The sequence below is a fragment of the Vulpes vulpes genome, chromosome 8 (genome assembly GCF_048418805.1).
Source record: "Vulpes vulpes isolate BD-2025 chromosome 8, VulVul3, whole genome shotgun sequence".
NCBI classification, from domain to species: domain Eukaryota; kingdom Metazoa; phylum Chordata; class Mammalia; order Carnivora; family Canidae; genus Vulpes; species Vulpes vulpes.
The window spans coordinates 24,085,275-24,108,324 of record NC_132787.1 but is presented as its reverse complement, the minus strand read 5'-3'; the positions used below and the strand labels follow the sequence as shown (position 1 = coordinate 24,108,324).

General features: G+C 35.3%; 1 protein-coding gene and 1 pseudogene across 50 annotated transcripts in view; both read right to left on the bottom strand.

Moving 5' to 3' along the window:
- The window catches only part of C2CD5 (C2 calcium dependent domain containing 5), a 99,075-nt gene that overhangs the window by 68,621 nt on the left and 7,404 nt on the right, over positions 1-23,050 (bottom strand). For all 50 annotated transcript variants that reach the window (XM_025995101.2, XM_072765787.1, XM_072765808.1 and 47 more), the window contains 5 exons: positions 15,034-15,120; positions 8,967-9,138; positions 5,705-5,800; positions 2,764-2,919; positions 1,252-1,450 (listed from right to left, as the gene is read on the bottom strand). In XM_025995101.2, coding sequence (XP_025850886.1) covers positions 1,252-1,450; positions 2,764-2,919; positions 5,705-5,800; positions 8,967-9,138; positions 15,034-15,120 — 710 coding nt within the window. The remainder of the gene's footprint in view (positions 1-1,251; positions 1,451-2,763; positions 2,920-5,704; positions 5,801-8,966; positions 9,139-15,033; positions 15,121-23,050) is intronic.
- Positions 4,700-5,465, bottom strand: LOC140600048 (leucine-rich repeat-containing protein 34-like; annotated as a pseudogene).

Below are 23,050 nucleotides of genomic sequence, written 5' to 3'. Positions count from 1 at the left end.
TTTTTTAGTCAACCTCCTCTTGGCTATTGCTAATCTGGGAAGCATTTTGGGTTTTCTGACTACAGAATCCTGACTCCCTGATGATATAGGGCAGGGGTCGGCAAACTATACCCTACAGGTAAAATCCATCCTGCTATCTGTTCTGTAAATAATCAGGTTTTATTGGAACACAACCACACGCATTCATTTGCATACTGTCATAGCTGTTTTCATGCTACATCGGCAAAGCTGAGTAGTTATTAACAAAGACTAAATTATTTACCTATATCTTCTGGTCATTTACAAAAAATTTGTTACCCTGGATCTAGAAGAATCTCTATATCAGTGGGTCTCAATGGAAGTACTACTGGTATTTAAGATGGAACAAGTCTTCATTGTACAGAGTTGTCCCTTGCTGTACAGAACCGTCAGCACTTCTAGTCCTCAACCAGGATCTTCCCCCTCACCCCAATCATTATGACAGAAAATTTTCATTTTAAACATTCCTTGTAGACAGCACCACCACCTCGTTGAGAATCTTTTGCCTTAGACACAAACGATAACACTTAAGCCAAATCCAGCCAACCAAAGTGTTTTTGTTGAATCACACTCTGTTTTTGTATGAGCCTAAATTCCTTTAGATCAGGATCAGTAAACTCCTTTTTCTGGTAAACAAAGACAGAAACTATATGGCTAGGGCGTGTAATATTTACTATCCAGCCTTTCACAGAAAAAATTTGCCAACATCTGCTTTACATGACCCTTAGTACTCCCTATTTAATTATACTCTAGTATTTTATTTATATAAACTGTCTGGCCTTCATAGACATTTGCATTTGAGACCCCTGCAAAGGTCAATCTTTCCTGCTATACTTTTCCTTTCTATACTATGTTGGTAACAATAAGCATAATTGGATTATCATGTATAATAATGGGTTTTAAGCACTCCCCAAAGAATAAATAAAAATTCCATAAATATCCATTTTATGCTTTAAATATAGTGTCTAAAGATCTGAAATCAGTTTGGTTTTACATTATTTAACTTGAGTTTCATATTAAGACACTATAAATAAAATATTAGGAATAGCTAAACAGATTAAAGCTTCAGGTTTTCATAGTTATCTCTGATAATAAAAATTACCATATGAAAAAAAAATCACCATAGGGAACAATGTATGTTAAACAACTCTACCAGAATATTTCAAATCAAATGAAAACATACAGGTAAAAGATAAAAAGCTCCATAAGAATGATTCATTGATTCATACTTACTCCTTCATTTCTTTGGATGGAGAATTACATGCAGGAAGGAATGCTGCCGGGCTACTTAGTTTATCCAGTGTACAAGCTGTTCCTATGGCTCGTACCACTAACCCAGATTCGCCTTCCAGATCAAAACACTGTAAGTACCCAACAACTGCATTTCCTCTCATTTCAAGTACTTTCAAGCCAATCTTCCTCTGCAGTTCACCTACCAAAAAAAAAAAAGAAAATTCATTCTGCTTCAGATCTTCATATTACGTAATATAAAGCTGGATAGCAATAAAAAAAGAGTAAAAAAAAAAAAAATCATAGATTTTTAGAACTTGAAAAGAACCTAAAAGATTATCTGCCTCAGCCTCCTACTTTCAGGGAGGTAAGACATTACTAGTTGCATTTTACAGATGCGATATATTAAGATTCACTCATTCATGCATTCATTTACCAAATAATTTTTGGTTGTGTACTATGTGCCTGGCATTCTTCCTTTCTTCTAAGTGCTAGAAATACAGAGGTGAACAAAAAAGATATATTATTTAATATATTAAATATAACATTATATATTATATTAAGTATAAATATACTTATACTGATTTATAAGTATTAATAAATGTATACTTATTAATATAATATAAATGTATTTATATTTTATATTTAAAACAAATTTATTATACATAAGTATAACATTTGTGTTTATTAAATATAACATGTATACTTATTGTCTGATATACATGTGATATACATGTGAGTGTGTGTGTGTATATGTGTATATATATATGTATGTATATATATGTATATATATACACACACACACACAAACATATATACATATAAATTTTAAATGGTAAACAAGTTCTTCAAAGAAAAATAAAGAAAATAGGTTAAGAATGGTAGGAAGAGGGGATCCCTGGGTGGCTCAGCAGTGTAGCGCCTGCTTTTGGCCCAGGATGTGATCCTGGAGTCCCGGGATTGAGTCCCACATCAGGCTCCCTGCATGGAACCTGCTTCTCCCTCTGCCTACGTCTCTGCCTCTGTCTCTCTCTTTCTGTGTCTCTCATGAATAAATGAACTCTTTTTTTTTTTTAAATAAACTCCTTAAAAAAAAAAAAAAAGAATGGTAGGAAGAAACAGAGAGAGCTAAAACAAGTTGTCAGAGAAGGGCTATGAAAAGGCAACAAAAAACATTAAGAGGTATTACCTAAACTCTGACTACAAATAAATACTAGAAAAGGAAAACTAGAACCCAGTTCCTACTTCCTTGCTCAGGGTTCTTTCCATTATGCCACTTCATGAGCACAAATTCCTTTTACTACCTAGTTAAGAAGGAAGTATAAGCTTCTGATTCAGATTTCCTCTTATAAGGTGGCAGTACGTGTTTGTCCAGAAAGATAGGGAGAAGGGTAGGGAAATCAGTCATGTATAATTTATAGCTTTCGTTGTGAAATTTCAGGTAGCATAAAAAAGGAAATGAAAAACATAACAGTGTTAATTTAGTCAGTAACAAAGTTGGTTTTTTTTTAATACCTGACATTAAAGAAATGAGTCTCTGTCTGGCCTCATTTGATGCCCTTGGTGTACGAATTCGATCAATCCATTGATATTCTGGGTCTTCATTGACCACAAGCTCTTCTACAAAGCCATGAATTATTACAGCTCTATAACACTTTGGAATAGATGTTGCTGTTAAAAGAAATTGTCCATTATGTTTCTATTTATCATAAGGTTAAATTCAATTTTTAAAAAACGTACAACTAAGTTCTTACCTTTTGGATATATAATACAAGAACACCTTTTACTGTGCTAATTTCAATGTAATTATAATGCTATACTTTCAGTCTTCTAAATTCCATATTATTCTTAGAAATAATCATTTTCTTTAATGAAACCTCTTGTCTTTCTCACAGTAAACAGTAGATATAAACTGTATTTTTATAATTTAGAAAACAGCCACAGACAACCTTAAATAGGATTCAATACAAAGTTTAAAAATCAAAGTGAAAGTCAGCTAGGTAATCATTATATAGTAAGTTAAGTAAAAAGTGGGTAAAAAATACAAAAAACTTTATTCAAAGCCCTTGGAAAAAGTTCTTCTGTACAACACATAGTGCAGCCTCAAAAATCAAAGCATTACCTTTCTGACATAATCTGAGGAGTCCTATAGCCCTGCAATTTCCAATAATCCATAGCCATAAAGCCAACTGGTTCAATAGTCATTATACTATGTAACAAACTAATTTAATATATAGAACACCAAATGTCATTAGATTTAAAATAAGATCTATTCAGATTCAAAAAGGGGAGAACCTAGAGGCACCTGGGTGGCTTAGGTGGTTAAGCATCTGCCTTTGGCTCAGGTTATGGTCCCGGGACCCTGAGATCAAGCCCCACTTGGGGGCTCCCTGCTCAGCATGGAGCCTGCTTCTCCCTCTCCTCCCCCTGCTTCTGCTCTTTCTCTCTCTGGGTCAAATAAATAAAATCTTTTTTAAAAAGGGGTGCGGGGGGAGAACGTAAACACAAACCAAACCAAACAACAAAGGGAGAACCAGAGAACATCTATACCAAATTAGTCTCTTAAAACAGACATCCATGCCTTAAAGTTAACTCAGCTACTTAGGAGTTTCCACCCTATTAACCCAGGCTGGCTGTGAGTGCCCACATCTGCCAAATACCAGCCCACATATCATGGCACTTGAGGAACTGCACCTATAAATGCTGATTTAATTTTGGATAGCATCACAATGTCTGGCTATAGTGTTCTGCTCCTATCTTATTACAATGTCCTATACTAAAACACCATTGGAGGAGTACCTGACTGGCTTGGTTGGTAGATCATGCAACTCCTGGATCTCAGGATTGTAAGTTTGAGCTCCATATTGACTATAGTGATTACTTAAAAATAAAATATTTTTTAAAAATAAATAAAAATTAAAAAATAAAATATCACTGTATTTTTTGACAGTTATACGAAGTTCCATATAGTCATATCTTTTACACATTAACAAGGTAACTTGTTCTAATCTATAAAAGAAAAATGTAATAGGCAATAAAATATTCATTGCTGTGAAAGTAGTAAGATAAATCTGTGAAAATTATATCAGAGCTTGTTTTTCATGGAGGTTGACTTATTGGTAGAAGAATAAAACCTGTAGGGTGCCTGGGTGGCCCAGTCAGTTAGAGTCCAACTCTTGGTTTCTGCTCAAGTCATGACCTCATGGGTGGTAGGATGGAGCCCAGCATCAAACTCCGTGCTCAGTGGGGAGTCTGCTTGAAAATTCTCTCTTTCAAAAGAGAGAGTAAAACCTGAATTGGATGAGTGGCTGCAAACTTCTCTATAAGTTGATGTCTGATTATAATGCTTTAAAAGGCCACTGGAGACTTCTGCAAAATACACATGTCCACCCACCACAAATGCTCCATCTGTATTGCCTAATTTTAGATGGCCCATTTGCATTAAGTCTGATTATATCACACATGTAGCCTCATCAAATTTGTTTCCCCAAATGTAGATATTATAGAGTGTGGGATTTGTTTTCATTGAAAGTACAAGTCCATCTCTCCCTATGATGTTGCTAACTGCTAATAACCAGCTGACACCAAGGTAGCATATAGGCTACTGTTCAGATACACTGCATCGCCTGTTTTATAGAACCATGCTTATACATGAAAGGTGCAACAAGGCAGTGATTTTCTTTCAGTATGTGGCCTAGATGAACTGTGGACTCCTCCTATTCACCATACAGTTTAGGTAGATTTAGGTATACTCCCTTAGTTGTTTGATTTTCAGTTAGGACTGTTGTAAATGCTATCACATTTTACATTTCCAGACCAAATCACTCTGATCTCATTTCTCTAAGGATGAATTAATTTGTAGTATTCCTGCAAAACACATTCCACCTTCATTTTCAAACTTGTTTCCAGTCATTCTTAGATATCTCAGATTTGTACTATTATGTAGTGCTTCTACAATCAATTCTCCACCTTTGGGCCCAATACTAATGTAAGATTTAAGTAAACAAGATTAAATTGTTTCATTAATACGTGGATTCTTCTTTAAAATTGTGGTTAAGAATCCAAGATCTTCAGCAGTCACTCTTTCTACTAGCGGTAAGCAACTGTTACCAGCAATGTTCCAGTCTGAAGTACAAGCCAGTGTAGGGTCAGAAAGGGTAGTCTCCTTCCTACTGCCCCACAAACTCCTCTGACCTTGTGGTCAATGTACACCTCATGCTCCAATGGACTATCTAACAAAAATTTCTATGAACTTATAAAAACTAATTTCATTTACTTTAAAATCAAATAAATAGTCCCCAAAGCTATAGTTATTGTTTCTGAAAAATTAACAATTTTCTTTTTGGCATTAAAACCAAAGTATAATAGCTTTTCCATTAGGTTTCTGAAATATTAATTTGATTCACTATATTTAACAATTAAATTTCCTGTTAAATGAGAAAATGCATTTACTTACTGCAAAAGAATTTGACTCCACATGATGACTGCCTAAATCGATTTAAATCGTTGAAGAGGTCTACTTTGACAACTACATTGATTTCCCCACGGATACCTAAAATTTCAAAAGGAAAATCAAGTTTTTACCTTAACAAAACAAAGCACAATTAAGTAACTCAGCAAACGAACATCAACTGATGACTCTAAAATAACGTATCGATCATAACAGCAATGCTGTTTTCCTTTGTTTCCTATTATTTTTATTCTAAGTAGCTTCTTACATTTTCTGAAGTACACGTATACACTAGAGAATGAATAAATTTTTCATTTTTACTGAAAGTCTCTACTTATTTAAATCATGAGTAACTAGAAGGAGCTGCAATTAAACTGATGACAATAATGATGATGATAGTAACATCTGAGCACAGATAATGTTCGAAATACCTTACATGTAGTATTTCATAGCTCTCATACCAACCCAGTAAGGTAATTTCTGTAGTATTATCATCCTCATGTTATAGAGGAAGACATTAAAGTTTAATGAAAGTTAAGTAATTTGCAGAGTGTCAATAATAGTTAAGTAGTACAGCCAGGATTAGAAGTCAGTTCTTAAACTGTCCTATCAGCTAATTCTAGAATTTCATTTAAGACAAAAGTTTTATTCTTTTCAATGAATATAGTAAGTTGAGCTAAGAAATTTGAAAAATAAGGGATTTTCAGAACATGCCCTAATAAATAAAAATGACCCAGTCTCTATCTCTAACATTTATTAAGTATTTTTACTGGACTGTCTTGATTGCAAGTCAAGCAAATTCAGAGTTGTGGAAGGCCTTCTAAAAAGAGTGACTTGCTCATTTACCCATTGAAATAATAATAAATTATGTTCCTAATAGAGGGGCCATAAACATACTAAGCCAACTTAATACAAAATACTTATGTATATAAACATATATAAACCAATTTAATAAAAAGTATTTCAAAAATTCATTCATTCATAATGTTACTGCCTTTAATCCAAACCCAGATTATTTCTCCAGTGGCCTGTTTTATTAGTAATATACTCTGGGACTGGATTTTATTTCCTGAGTACAATGATAATATACTTACATTGTAGAGAATACATAAAAAAGCAAGAGGACAGAGCAGCCCGGTGGCTCAGCGGTTTAGCGCCGCCTTCAGCCTAGGGCGTGATCCTGGAGACCCAGGATCAAGTCCCATATTGGGCTCCCTGCATGGAGCCTGCTTCCCCCTCTGCCTGTGTCTCTGTCTCTCTCTCTCTGTGTCTCTCATGAATAAATAAATAAAATCTTTTTAAAAAAGCAAGAGGAAAAGTAGGATTATAGTCCAGAAATAAAACTATCCAAGAATAAACATTTTATCAGGGCGCCTGGGTAGCTCAGTTAACTGTCCAACTCTTGGTTTCAGCTTCAGTCATGACCTTAGGGTCTTGAGATTGAGCCCCATAGGGCTCTGTGCTCAGCAGGGAGTCTTCTTGAGATTCTCTCCTTCTGCCCCTCCTCACATTCTAAAATAAATAAACCAATCTTTAAAAAAATAATTTAAAAAAGAATGGGGTGCCTGAGTGACTCAGTCACTTAAGTAACTGCCTTCAGCTCAGATAATGATCCCAGAGTCCTGAGACTGAGCCCCAAATCAGGCTCCCTGCTCAGCGGGAGTGCTCTTCCCCACTCATGCTCTCAACCTCTGTCTCTCTCTCTCTCAAATAAGTAAAATCTTTAAAAAAAAAAAATTAGTATTTTATCATGTCTTCTGTCAATTTATCACATATCACATACTTATAATCTTTTTTTTTATTTTTTATAATCTTTTTAAAACAAATATGGAATCATCCTATAATAATGTTTTATAATCTGAATTTTACAGAATTTTACAATTTTATAAATCATACACATTTCCTTATGCCACTGTACTCCAAAAACACGCATTTTGTTCTAACTGTGTAATTCATGGTCTATGTATGCTCTAATTTATTTAAGTATATCTTTTCCAATTTATTTTACCATTGCAAATATTAATATAATAATAAAAAATAGTATCACAATATACTTTTACATAAATCTCAGTTTCTTATTCTTATAATAAGCTGCTAGCAACGGAATTGCCAGGTCAAAAATAGGCAGAACAGCGCTAGACTGTAAAGAGAAACATTTGCCAGTTCCTTATGGGTCCATTTGCCTTTCTAAAAAGATGGCATATTTTCAGGCTGGCAGTTCTCAAACTTTCTAATGACATGATCACTTTTACAATCTTAAAAATTATTGAGAACTTCAAGGAGTTTTTGTTTATATGAGTCATATATCAATATTTACCATGTTATAATTAAAACTTAAATTGAGAGGGGCTCCTGGGTGGCTCAGTCGGTTAAGTGTCTAACATCAGCTTAGGTCATGATCTCAGCATCCTGGGATTGAGCCTCGTGTCTGGCTCCCCACTCTCCGGGAGTCTGTTTCTTGCCCTCCTTCTGCCCCTCCCACCACTTGTTCTCTGTCTCCCTCTCAAATAAAATCTTTTTTAAAATTTTAAAAATCAGGGATCCCTGGGTGGCGCAGCGGTTTGGCGCCTGCCTTTGGCCCGGGGCGCGATCCTAGAGACCCGGGATCGAATCCCACATCGGGCTCCCGGTGCATGGAGCCTGCTTCTCCCTCTGCCTGTGTCTCTGCCTCTCTCTCTCTCTCTCTCTCTCTCTCTGTGACTATCATAATTAAATAAAAAAAAATAAAAAATAAAATAAAATAAAATTTTAAAAATCAAAAATTAAAAAGTCAAATGAAAATTGAGAATGAAAATTAAAGACGAGAATTTTGAAAAATACTTACAAAAAATATTTACTATTATAAACATTGTTATAAAAATTACTATAAACATTTTTATGAAAATTACTATATTTTGAAAAACAAAAAACTAGTAATAAGAATAATATTTTTGTAGTTCTCTATAATGTTGAGCTTCATGAAATACAGTTAGATTCTCATTTCTGTTCTGCATTCAATGTGTGGTAATATATCATAAAACCTCTAGAAAATGCCACTGTACACTCGTAACATGATTTTTAAATAATGCATTTACTATGTTGTACAAATTTAGCAGAGATTACTTCAAATTATGTTCAGAAAAATAACACTTCTACCAACAATATGACTATTTATTAAAAAGAAAACTTTTTTTAAAGATATTTATTTCAAAACTACAAGTATAGTACAGAAGTCTTTAAGGAAAAATTTTTTGAACTATGATTTATTTTCTTAAAATATACTGCTTACCATGTATGGTGTCATAAATTGGAAACCATCCTGAGATGACTGTTGCAGCCTCACTGTAGAGTAAAGGATCAATATCAATGTACACTTTACCAATGGCATCATTTGCACTGTAAGTGTCATGGTCAAGAACTGTGATCTGTAGAGGCTCATCCTGTAAATCTTCATCATCCACCTAAAAGTATACCTTAAAATTACATCTTTTCATTTTTAAATCTTCATTACCATAAATATATACATATACTAAATGTAAAAGATTACTTATTTCTAGGGAAAAAAAATTGATCTCTAAGCACAAATGTAAAGGAATTACACTCACACACACACACACACACACACATTACAATCCTTTTTTTTTTTATAAAAGATGACAAATTTCAGGGGATTCCTGGGTGGCTCAGTGGTTTAGTGCTGGCCTTTGGCCCAGGGCGTAGTCCTAGGGTTGCAGGATCGAGTCCCACATTGGGCTCCCTGCATGGAGCCTGCTTCTCCCTCTGCCTGTGTCTCTGCCTCTCTCTCTCTCTCTGTGTCTTTCATGAATAAATAAATAAAATATTTTAAAAATAAATAAATAAAATAAAAATAAAAATAAAAGCTGACAAATTTCTAAAGGAAAAAAGTAAAGTTTGCGCCTGGGTAGCTCAACTGGTTGGGTGTCCAACTCTTGATCTCAGCTTGGGTCTTGATCTCAGGGTCATGAGTTCAGACCCCCCCATGTTGGGCTCCACACTGGGCGTGGGGCCTACTTAAAAAATAAATAAATAAAGGTATGGTTTACCTCCAGGCACAAAGATAAAATGATTAACACCCAAAGTTTCTATTTCTTTTTCTACATATTATCCTGTGTTTTACTACTAATATCCAGCAAAAATGCTTAAAGAATGTCATAATAGAGTCCATATATTATTCACAGGAGAGTAAGGATGCTAATGAGCACAATGATATCATTTCTAAAGACAATTTCAATTTTACAAAACAAACAGTAGGAAAACATATTATTTAAGAAAAAAATTAAGTTTATGAATTAAGTGAAATAAATGTTTATTTTCTCTCTTTTTACTTATTCTTAATTACTTATCACATGCCAAGTAATGTGATACAGCTAGAAAGAGGAACTACAATGGAGAATGGAGTGAACTAAATGTTTCTACCCACTGAAAATCTGTATCTGGAAGTCCTAATCCCCAGTATAACAATATTTCGAGATAGGGTCTTTGGGAGGTTATTTAGGTCTTAAGGGCAGATTCCTCACAAATGGGATCACGTTACAAGTAAAGATGGGGAGAGATGATTCTCTGCCAAGTAAGGACACAGCAAGAACACTGCTATCTACAAATCAGAAAGAGGGACCTCAGCAAAACAAAACTATGATGGTATACTATCTCAGACTTCCCTGCATTCAGAAATGTCAGAAGTAAAAGGCTATTGTTTAAGCCACTCATTCTATGGCATTCTGTTATGGTACCCCAAACTGAGGCAAAGCATGATACAAAAAACATTTCTCCCTTATGGAAGACATGTTCATATTTCAGCTGCCACACTCTAGATACCATGTCATCCTCTAATTTGCCAGGACTCCTCATCAAATGCAATGGCTAGATGGAACACAATCTTACTGATATTTGTAAGGATGGAAGATAAAAGGATTATTATATTCTATTACTAAAATATACTTCTTAAACACAACCTATGAATGTTTGTTGTTACAGCAGACATACCACTCTGTTCATTAAGACAGAGTTTGTCATTAACTAAAATCTCTACATTCTCCTTACATATGCTTTGGTCAAGTGGTATCTCTGCAAATCCATATAGTTTGATTAACTTTTTAAACTTAACTATGCAATATGCCTTTCCCCATTCCATTTGTTGTTGGTCTTGGGCTAATAACCCAACCTCTGAGGATTATTTTAATAATTAAAGTACAAGAAAGCGGGCAGCCCTGGTGGCACAGTGGTTTGGCACCGCCTGCAGCCCAGGGTATGATCCTGGAGACCCAAGATTGAGTCCCACATCGGGCTTCCTGCATGGAGCCTACTTCTCCCTCTGCCTGTGTCTCTGCCTCTCTCTCACTCTCTCTGAATGAATAAATAAATAAATCTTTTAAAAAATAAATAAATAAATAAATAAATAAAGTACGAGAAAGAATTGTTGTTATTACTGATACCATAACTGGATGATTTGTTTTTAAGAAAAAAAAGGATACTTCTCTATAAAAAATATAATTAAAAATTTATGGATGAAATGGCATAATATTTTGCATTTGTCTTAAAATTCCTGCCAAGTGTGGGGTGGTATAACAGATAAAACAAGAACAGTACAATGCATAGGTTAAAGTAAAGGTAAATGATAGATATATAACCTGTCTATTTTTATGCATATTTGAAAATTTCCATAGTGAAATGTCAAAATAATCACTTCGATTTCCAGTTCATTCTGAATCACATGTCATCAATGGCATCTGACACTATGACATTAACTTATATTCTTAGTAAAAGGGAAAGAATCATAAACTAAGCCATTAACTGCTGCTCCAAAGACATTCCTCCAATTTTTACCTCCACTAATAACATTTTTTGTGTACACTTATTTAACCATCTACACATTTACCCAGGAGTACCCTCATCTTACGTACTAATACACTACAGTATTCCTTCCCTGACACTACAGGGCTCTATACCAACCAAGTGACTAGAATTCTTGATGATATATATAGATAGCTAATAATAGAAATAATTTGAAGAGAGAAGTTCAGAAATTAATCTTAATTAATTTCAATAAAGTAATTAAGGATATTTCATAGATTAAATTGAGTCAATATCAAATCATGAAATATTATAAAGATTTTCTCAGAAATGTTTTAAGTGTTTAAAAATTCCAGTTGCACAGCAACATACCCAGCTAAAAGACTAAATTTCCTAGCCTTCTTTGTAACTACTAAGATATAAGCATAAATCATATACACTAGATAGGGTAAGGAAAAATTTCTCAAACAGGGCTTGCTCAGCTGAAAAATACATATAAACCCATCACCACTTCTCCTATAATCCATTTATTTTTTTTTTTTAAGATTTTATTTATTTATTCAAGAGAGACACAGAGACAGAGGCTCTGTAGGCAAAGGCAGACATAGGCAGAGGGAGAAGCAGGTTTCCTGTAGGAAGCCTGATACAGGACTTGATCCCAGGACCCTGAGATCATGAGTCAAGCTGAAAGCAGACGCTCAACTACTGAGCCATCCAGGTGCTCTTCCTATACTCCATTTTACTCAGCTCTTTCTTCTAGCCTAGATCACCGATGTAATCACTGGAACTCCAGCTACTAACTCGGAAACTAATGTGATCATCAATACGGAAGCAACAGGCTATAGATGATGAAGAAGAAAGACAAAAGGATCCTGGGTCCCAAATCAGTGCATGGAGCTCCCAAATATCATTACACTGCCTGGCCTAATACTTCTTTTACATTAAAAAAAAAAAAAAAAAAAAAAGCTAAACATCCATTTGTTCATGATATTTGAGAGTTCACAACATATAAACTAGTATCAATCACAACTGACAAAGTTAAAAAAGTTTATAATTAATGTTAACTATAAACACAAAGTTTAGGAACATTTTTCACACAATATACAGTATTACTATAAGTACTAGCGAAAATAGTAGTAAACTTAGTAAATTTTAAGGGAAATGGCTGATAACTTTAGTTACTAAATCTCAACATTATAAAAGCCCCTTATTTCAGAAAAGTACAAAGATATTATTTTTTAAAGTTATCTATGCTACTTCAGTATTCTGCAGCTTTAAGAATTACTAGTACTGCATCAATAAAATGAAATTAATATTCTTAAATATTAATGTCCTATCAAGAAAATTAATAAAAAGATAAACAGCCCAACTTAAAAATGAGCAAAGAACCTAAACAGTTTTCCAAAGACATACAAACAGCCAATAAACACGAGAGGCTCAAAATTATTAGTCATTAGGTAAATGAAAATCAAAACCAATGATATATCATATCATATTTACATTTTCCACATTAAACTAGTTACCAAGTCCTGTGAAGTCTACCTTCATAATGTCATCTCTAAATATCTTTTTGGGGGAGTAAAATATGAGGGGTAGTTCAAAGTAAAAGAATCACAAATGGTCCTTAGCCATAAAAATTCATGTTACCTCATTCAGGACAGAAATGCATATTAAAATTACACTGTAAATGTCACTTCACACCTATTAGAATGGATATTTAAAAAAAAAAAAAAGAGGGATCCCTGGGTGGCGCAGTGGTTTAGCGCCTGCCTTTGGCCCAGGGCATGATCCTGGAGACCCAGGATCAAATCCCACGTCGGGCTCCCGGTGCATGAAGCCCGCTTCTCCCTCTGCCTGTGTCTCTGCCTCTCTCTCTCTCTGTGTGACTATCATAAATAAATAAAAATTAAAAAAAAAAAAAAAAAAAAAAGAAAATTACAAAGCTTGACAAAGATGTAGAAAAATTAAAACTCTCATACATGCTGGTGGGAATGTATAATGGTGTAGCCACTATGGAAAACAGTTTGGCAGTTCCTCAAAGAACTAAACATAAAGGGCACTGAGTGGCTCAATGGCCGACGCCTTTGGCTCAGGGAGTGATTCCCAGGGTCCTGGGATTGAGTCCCACATCAGGCTCCCCATGGGAGCCTGCTTCTCTCTCTGCCTATGTCTCTGCCTCTCCTTCTGTGTCTCTCATGAATAAATAAAATCTTAAAAAAAAAAAAAAAAGCTAAATATACAATTTACCGTGTGACCCAGGAATTCCACTTCTGGGCATATACTCAAAAGAACTGAAAACAGGGACTTAAACAGATATTGGTACAGTAATGTTTACTGCAGTATCCAAAAAGTGAAAACAACCTGAATGTCCATGAACAGATAAATGGATAAACAGAATGTGATACACACACACACACACACACACACACACACACACATATTATTCAGCCATAAAAAGTAAAGAAATTCTGATACATTATTCAACATGGATAAACCTTGAAAACATTATGCTAAGTGAAACCCAGATACAAAAATACAAATATCATATTATTCCACTTATATCTAATATGGGCAAATTCAAAGAGACTGAAAGTAGGTTAGATATTACCAGGGGCTCAGAGAAGAGGGAATGGTAGTTACTGCGAATGAGCAGTTTCTGTTTGGAGTGATGAAAAAGTTTTGGAAATAGTAGTGATGCTATCACAACATTGTGAATGTAATTAATGCTACTGAATTATACTTAAAAATGGTTAAAATGGCATTATTTTTGACACATACTTTTGAATACAATTTTTTTTAATTTAATCTGTATACTATTCTTTTTTTTTTTTTCTGTATACTATCCTTAAGTGGGTTTTGGTACATACTAAAACCCAAAGATTATTACAGTAATAATAATACGATATTTTAAAAGATTCTATTTTTTTTAATTTGTGTTCTTATATTCATACACTGTATTTTCTTAACTATAAACATTATTTTTTTAAAAAAATTCAATAATCTAAGTTAAGCAAAAAAGAAAAGTATTTTTATGGTGTAGGAGAACTACTACACCTGAAATAAAAGGTACTCCTATCATTCCTGGGGGAAGCTATCACTTCCAAAAAGTATACTAAAAAATGCTGACATTTAAAAACTTACCTCAAGGGGTGCCTAGGTGGTTCAGTTGGTTAAGCATCTGCCTTTAGCTCAGGTAATAATCCCAAGACCCTGGGACTGAGCTCAAGTGGGGTCCCTGCTCAGTGGGAAGTCTATTTATTCCTGTCCCTCTGCCCCTCCCTCTGCTTGTACTCGCTTGCTTTCTCTCAAATAAATAAAATCTTGGGATGCCTGGGTAGCTCAGCAGTTGAGCGTCTGCCTTCAGCTCAAGGCAGGATCCCAGTTCCAGGCTAAAATCCCAATCCGGCATCGGGCTCCCTGCAAAGAGCCTGCCTCTTCCTCTGCCTCTATGCCTTCCTATGTCTCTCATGGATAAATAAATAAATTTTTTAATTAAATTAATAAATAAATAAATCTTTAAAAAATAAAAATTTAAAAAAACTTACCTCAAATTTAAACCATTCTGAGTTCCACTGAGGGTTAAGGGACTTGAGATACACATCTGTTTTAAAGGTGGTATTACCAAATTTTACCTAAAAACAAATAAACAATCCAAATATAAACATCAAAAATGCAAATATAAGTACATTTTAATGTCAGCCAAGCGATAACAAGATTAACCGTAGAGGGAAAAAAAAAAGACAACTATCTCCTGAAACAAAAAGAAAAGAAAGTACAGGTGGGTCCAATAAGTTTGTAGGTTACATCTGAAATAAAAGATTACCTACTATTCTGGTTGACTAGCTCTACACAAAAATTAAAAACAGACCATTTTGTCAATATGAAGGAAGGAGTCAATATAGCCTTCAGGGAACAAAAGCCCAGACAAAAGAGGAATCTTGATGGCAGAGGACCAGCAAAAAATCAGAAAGTAAAAAAGTCAGCTGACTATCCTTTTACCATTTCAGCTTGGGAATCCAGAATTAGAGCCCATTATTGTAAGAACTTGGAAATATATCCTATTTTCCAGCTTCCCTATTTTGTTTGTTTTTTTTTTTTTTTTTGAATGCTTATCTGTGCACACTGCATAGTGATCAGCAACAAACCATGATCATTAAGGGTTTTATCCTCAGGAACAATGAAAGGGATTGGATTAGGGAGACTACCTTACTTCACAACCAGTCTTAGCAGACACTAAATCACAAAGATCTGAAAATAATTAAGAAGAAGGGAATAAAGAATGCAGAAAGCAGACTAAATCCCTGGGATTTGCTTCCAACTTAGAATGGATATTATGAAATCTGACTGAACTTGAGAAGTGGTCAGGAAGCTTAAAAGCAAAACAGCCAGGGAACTACTTCCTAGGTGGCCTCATCTTTCCTAAATCTGATCTCTTCCCTAATCCTATTAGCTATTATCATTATCTTTCCTAACCTCTAAATTCACTAAAGCCTATTCCCTTTAAGACAATATCCAGCACACAGTTTTGCACACTGTAGATTCTTAGGAAATGCTAGTTCAAGCAGATAGTCTATGAAGCCTCCTTTCCTTTTTGAAAGAAATGTCCTTTCTCCTTCAGTATTATATTTTGCTGATTTTACTGTTTTATCAGTCCAGGAAATTTTCTAAAATCAAAATATCCAAAACAATAATTATTTTTATCTTCTGTATTTTTTTCTAGGTGTTTTATCATTTAATTTGAATTATCAGACATGGTACCAACCATTTTGGTACCTAGGCAGGTTAGTTAGAGGGTAGAAAAGGTTAAAAAAAATTATGTGAAAATAATAACTTCTGGCACAGTAAAGAATATATGAAAGTCAAAGATAAATAAGAAAAATTATCTGCTAAATATATACTAAAGAGCTATTTTCTTCCATTTCTACTATGTTTCTATAAAGCAATATGAAAAAGATCAACAACCCAACAAAAAAAAATAGACAAAAGACCTGAACAGACAATTCAAATAAATGGAAACATAGATGTTTTTATTTATTTTAATATACATGCTTTTAAAACACAGTTAACCTTTGAACAACATGGATTTGAACAGCACACATCCACTTATAGGTAGAATTTTTTCAATAAACATACTGGAAAATATTTTGGAGATTTGTGACAAATTGAAAAAACTCACATACAAACTATGTAGCTAGAAATATAGCAAAAAAACTAAGAAATAGTTATGTCATGAATGTATAAAATATATGCAAATACTAGTCTATTTTATCATTTACTACCATAAAATATACCCTATTTATAGAGTTAAAATTGATCAAAACATACACAGAAGTATGTAAGACTACACATGATGCCTTTAGCAGTTCAGAGAAATGTAAATGAATGTAAAGATGCGATATTAAATTATAACTGCATAAAATTAATTGCAACATATACCATAATACTGTAATAATTTCATACCACCTTCTGTTGGTACTGCCATGAGCCCAAGTGTTGTTGCTAGTATCTACTTTTTTTTTTTTTTTTTTTTTTTTTTTTATTTACTTATGATAGTCACAGAGAGAGATAGAGAGGCAGAGACACAGGCAGAGGGAGAAGCAGGCTCCACGCACCGGGAGCCCGAAGTGGGATTCGATCCCTGGTCTCCAGGATCGCGTCCTGGGCCAAAGGCAGGCGCTAAACCGCTGCACCACTCAGGGATCCCGCTAGTATCTACTTTAAACACTAATACTACCCATCTCTGCATGAGTGGGGTTCATCTCTCCAGTAATTTGCATATTGAAGTACAAAGTGACCTCTTGCAGTTCGTGCATATTGTATGGTATTCATTGAATGGTATTCATTGAATAGTATCCATTCAATACCATAAGCCTGGAATAACATCATGGGACCCATATGAAGTACCACTAGTGCTGTTGTTTGTTGTTTGTTTCAAAGAAAAGTCATGACGTTACAAGAAAAAGCTGAACTGCTTGATATGAACTATAGAGGTCTACAGCTGCACTTGCCAGCTACTTCAAGAGATAAATGAATCCAGCATAAGGGCCATTGTAAAAAAGAAAACTCATGAAGCCAATGCTGCATCTATGCCAACAGGTGCAAAAACCTACACTTTTTGCAAAATACCTTTTTATCTCATATTGAAAATGTCGCTTTTATATGGATGCAGGATTGCTATTAGGAAGGCATACTCAAGGACACCTGGGTGGCTCAGCAGTTGAGCATCTGCCTTGGGCTCAGGGCGTGATCCTGGAGTTACGGGATCAAGTCCCACATCGGGGGACTCCCTGCACGGAGCCTGCTTCTCCCTCTGCCTGTGTCTCTGCCTCCCTCTCTGTCTCTCTCATGAATAAATAAATAAAATCTTTAAAAAAAAAAAAAAGGCATATGAATCGAAAAAAAAGTGAAGCCATTATATAACAATATAAAGCAAAGGGGATCCCTGGGTGGCGCAGCGGTTTGGCGCCTGCCTTTGGCCCAGGGCGCGATCCTGGAGACCCGGGATCGAATCCCACATCGGGCTCCCGGTGCATGGAGCCTGCTTCTCCCTCCGCCTGTGTCTCTGCCTCTCTCTCTCTCTCTGTGACTATCATAAATAAATAAAAAAAAAAATTAAAAAAAAAAAAAAAAAAAAAAACAATATAAAGCAAAAAGGAAGGTGAAAGATCTAAAGCTGAATAATTTCATGCCAGCAAAGGATGATAATTTTACAAAGAGGAGCAGCTTAAAAAATGTCAAGATAACAGGAGAAGCAGCTCCTACTGACCAAGAGGCAGAAACAAGTTCCCAGACGCCATCAAGAAAATCACTGAGGACAGCCCGGGTGGCTCAGCGGTTTAGCGCCGCCTTCAGCTCAGGGCCTGCTCTGGAGACCCAGGATCAAGTCCCACATCAGGCTCCCTGCATGGAGCCTGCTTCTCCCTCTGCCTGTGTCTCTGCCTCTTTCTCTCTCTCCCTCTCTCTCTCTCTGTGTCTCTCATGAATAAATAAATAAAAATAAAATCTTGAAAAAAAAAAAAAAGAAAAGAAAATCACTGAGGAGAAAGGCTATCTGCCTGAACAGATTTTTAATGCAGACAAAAGTGCCCCATTCTGGAGGGGGAAAAAAATGCCACAAACGATACATATTAGTAAGAAAGAGAAAAGAAATAAGCTCCAGTTTTTTTTTGTTTTTTTTTGTTTTTTTTTTTTTTTTTTTATTAAGCTCCAGTTTTTAAGGCAAGAAGAGATAGACTAACTCTACTGTTTGTGCAAATGTAGTCAGGACTATGATCAGAACCACCCTTATCTATAAACTGCTAACCTCCAAACCTCGTCTATCGAAAAGATAGATACCAGTTGTCAGTCTTTCAGTTGTACAAGAACGTCTGGACAACAAGAACCCTTTTTCTGGACTGGTTCCATTGAAGATTTGTCCCTGAAGTCAGGAAATACCTTGCCACTAAGGTATTAGTGCCTTTTTAAAGTTCTTTTGATATTGGACAATGCCTCTGGCCACCTAGAACCCCATGACTCAACACCAAGGGCATCCAAGTGACCTACCTGCCCACAAACAAGATTTCCATAATCAACCTCTAGATCAGGGGGTCATAAGGACCTTTAAAAGCTCATCACACATGGTATTCTTTGAAATGGATCGTCAACACCATAGAGAATTTTGATAAGAGAACATTATGAAAGTATGGAAGGATTACATCACTGCAGATGCCATCACTGTTACAGAAAAAGCCATGAAAGCCATGAACATGATACAATAAATTTTTTTTTCTTTTTTTTAAGATTTATTTATTTATTTATGAAAGACATAGAGAGAGGCAGAGACACAGGAGGAGGGAGAAGCAAGCTCCATGCAGGAGCCTGACATGGGACTCGATCCCAGATCTCCAGGATCACGCCCTGGGCTGCAGGCAGCACTAAACCGCTGAGCCACCAGGGCTGCCCAATACAATAAATTCCTGCCAGAGAAAATTGAATGTCATACGGGACTTCACAGGATTCACAACAGGGCTAATCAAGGGAATAATGGGAGAGTTTGTGGATATGACCAAAAAGGTAAAGGGTTTCAAGATTTGGATCTTGGAGAAATTTAAGAGCTAATAAACAGCACACCAGAAGAATTAAAAGAAGACAACATGATGGAGAGGAATGCTTCTAAACCAGTGCCAAACAATGAGAAAAAGCTGTAGAAGCAGCAGTGACCAAAAACAAAATGACATTAGACAATCTGGCAGAAAGGACGGGATTATTCAAGACTGTTACTGATTTCTTTTACAACATGGACCTTTCTAGGAGCCTAGCACTAAAACTAAAGCAAACAGTGGTACTGTATAGAAGTAATTTTTAAAAAATGAAAAGGCAAAAATGTCAGAAATTACAACATAGTTCACTAAAGTTATACCGTGTGTGCCTGCCTTTACTGCCTCCCCTTCCAACTCCTCGACCTATTCCACTTCTGCCACCAGAAACTGCAAGACCAACCTCTCGTCTTCCTCCTCCACCCACTCATCATGAAGCCAAGGATGAAGACCTTTATGACAATTCACTTCCACTTAATGAATGGTACCTAATCATTATGCTGCACAGTTAATAAATTTATCTGGTGTGTATATGTAAATGTCTTCATGTGAAAATGTAATAACTATACAGCAAGAGCCATATGAGGTATTTTTATGTCATCATCAGTACCTAAGTAGTCATTGTGTGCAAGAATTGCATGAAGTGCTTAGTCTATACTTACACAGACATAGGTGAGCAATACTTAGTACAAAATTAATCATATTAGTTTTCTTACTGTTTTATAACTTTGTTTTCAAAGAATTATGTAACTGCAATATACCTCTCTCATAACTGGAGAAACTGCATATCAGCCCATGATCACAGGTAAGTGTTTCTTTTTTTAAGTTACATTTCTAATACTGTATTGTAAATATGACTGCAATACTGTATGCCATAAAACTTTATGATTCACTTGTTAGTGTATTATGAAGCATTCCTACCAATTATACCAGGCTACCATAAAGCAATCATACTGCTGCTTCTTTGTTATCAATGCATAAATTATACTTGTAAAAAAATATGAACTTTTTTACATTATCTTTTCATTTTTGATATCTAGTGTAAGATGTATAACATCTACTGTGTTTTGTATCATTTAAGACAATATTGACATAGTTACTGACTATGCAACTGCCCCTAAAAGGCCTTGCATGGTTCAAGAGTCAACTATATATCAAAAAATGATAGAGAAACGCAAATTAAACCACTATTTTTACCTATTATGTTGGCAAACAGTTTGAAAACAGTATTAATGAGGTCTTCTAATAGTCTGTTGGTGGGAGTATAAATTAAAACAATCTCTAAGAAAGGCAGTTTGACAACGTATCAAAATGTTAAATGCCTATATCCTTTAATTTCATATAGAAGTGCATAATGACATGTACAAGCAGCATTATAGTAGCAAGAGACTGGAAATAACCTAGATATCCACCAATTTGAAATTGGTAAATGAAGCATGGTAGAGCCACAAAGTATAGTGCTAAATAGAATGAAGCAGTTCTCTCCACATGGTACAGAACAATCACCAAAATACACCTTTCTTCTGTGGAACAGCATGTATGGCATTCTTTGGGAGAAATAAATGCCAAAATCTTATAAGTCATATGATATACGCCTATATATAGTATAGATTATTTTTAGTAGGACATATAACAAATGTTAACAGTGACCACTAGAAAGAACAGAATAGGTTTGGTAAAAGAAACATGATGTGAGAGAAGTTGACCTATTTTGTGCCGTCTGAATTCGGAACCATGCACATATTTTTTCTATTTGTAACATGTATCATTTTAAAACTCAAAAACTTAGAAATTCAAATTAAAAATCGTAATAACTTTATTTTGATTAAAATTGTAGAATTCTGGATTCACTTCCAGGAATTTATCCCATAAAAGCACTTTCACATGAGTCTCCATTCTAAAAAACACTAAAAAAAAATCTAAATAATCATTCAACACAAAAATTATTGAATAAATCACATGCATTGCTGTTAAAGAATGGAGCTGATTTTAAGTACTGTCATGTGGAAATGTCAATGACACAATAACTGAAAAAAACAAGTCACAGAATATATAAAGCAAGTTTACATTTGTTTTTTAAAATGTAAGCAAATTTTCTTTTTTTTTTTTTTTAAGGAAAGGAGGGGTAAATGAACACATGCTGAAGAACTAAGAGCAATTATTATCTGTGAAGAAAGGGCTGACATGGTGTAGGGAATACAGTATAGTGTAATAAGTACAAAGTACAGAAGTTTTGCTTCTGAGTTGTTTTTTGGGTTTTTTTAAGATTTTATTTATTTGAGAGAGAGCACAGAGGGAGAGTAAAAGGGAGAAACAGACTCCCCACTGAGGAGAGAGCCCGATGCTGGGCTCTATCCCAGGACTCCAGGGTCACAACCTAAGCCAAAGGCAGATGACTAACCTACTGAGCCACTCAGGCACCCCACTTCTGAATTAGTTTAACCTATTGTAATGTGAGCTATTCATGTATTACTTCAGTAAGTTTTTTTTAATTTTCAATCACAAACAGTAAAAAATTAAACTTAATGGGGAAGTGAAGGGGGAGGAGCCAGGGGAGAATAGAAGTTACTGCTCAGTTTCTCATTTAATTTTAATTATGTTTTAATATTCAAAACATTAAGGAAATAGTACTTACTTTACCTAATAACTGCTTTATTTGAAGTAAAACACTGTTATACTGTACTGCTAACACTTGTTTCAAAAGACAAAGGTTTGGGTGCAACTGCCAAAACTACCACATCAGGGCAGCCCAGGTGGCCCAGTGGTTTAGTGCCACCTTCAGCCCGGGGTGTGATCCTGGAGACCCAGGATCGAGTCTCACGTCGGGCTTCCTGCATGGAGCCTGCTTCTCCCTCTGCCTGTGTCTCTGCCTCTCTCTCTCTCTCTCTCTCTGTGTGTGTGTGTGTCTCTGATGAATAAATAAATAAAACCGGGGATCCCTGGGTGGCTCAGTGGTTTAGCGCCTGCCTTTGGCCCAGGGCACGATCCTGGAGTCCCGGGATCGAGTCCCACATCGGGCTCCCGCATGGAGCCTGCTTCTCCCTCTGCTTGTGTCTCTGCCTTTCTCTCTTTCTCTCTCTATCATGAATAAATAAAAATCTTTAGTAAATAAATAAATAAATAAATAAATAAATAATAAAACCTTTAAAAAAAAAACAACAAAATTACCACATCATTCTTTATTTTTTTTTTCTTAAAGATCTTATTTATGTGAGAGAGAGAGCATGGGGGGATGGGGACAAGCAGAGGCAGAAGCAGACTCCTTGCTAAGCAGGAAGCCCAATGCAAGGCTTGATCCCAGGACCCTGGGATCATGACCTGAGCAGAAGGCAGACACTTAGCTGACTGAGCCACCCAGGTACCCTACTATATTATTCTTTAAATTATGAGTTCAGCCTTCTTCAAGACTGTCCCACTATACTGTACTGCTATACTGTGCCTTTTATTCTTCTTTTGGTCAACTATTCATTCCAGATATAATAAAGAT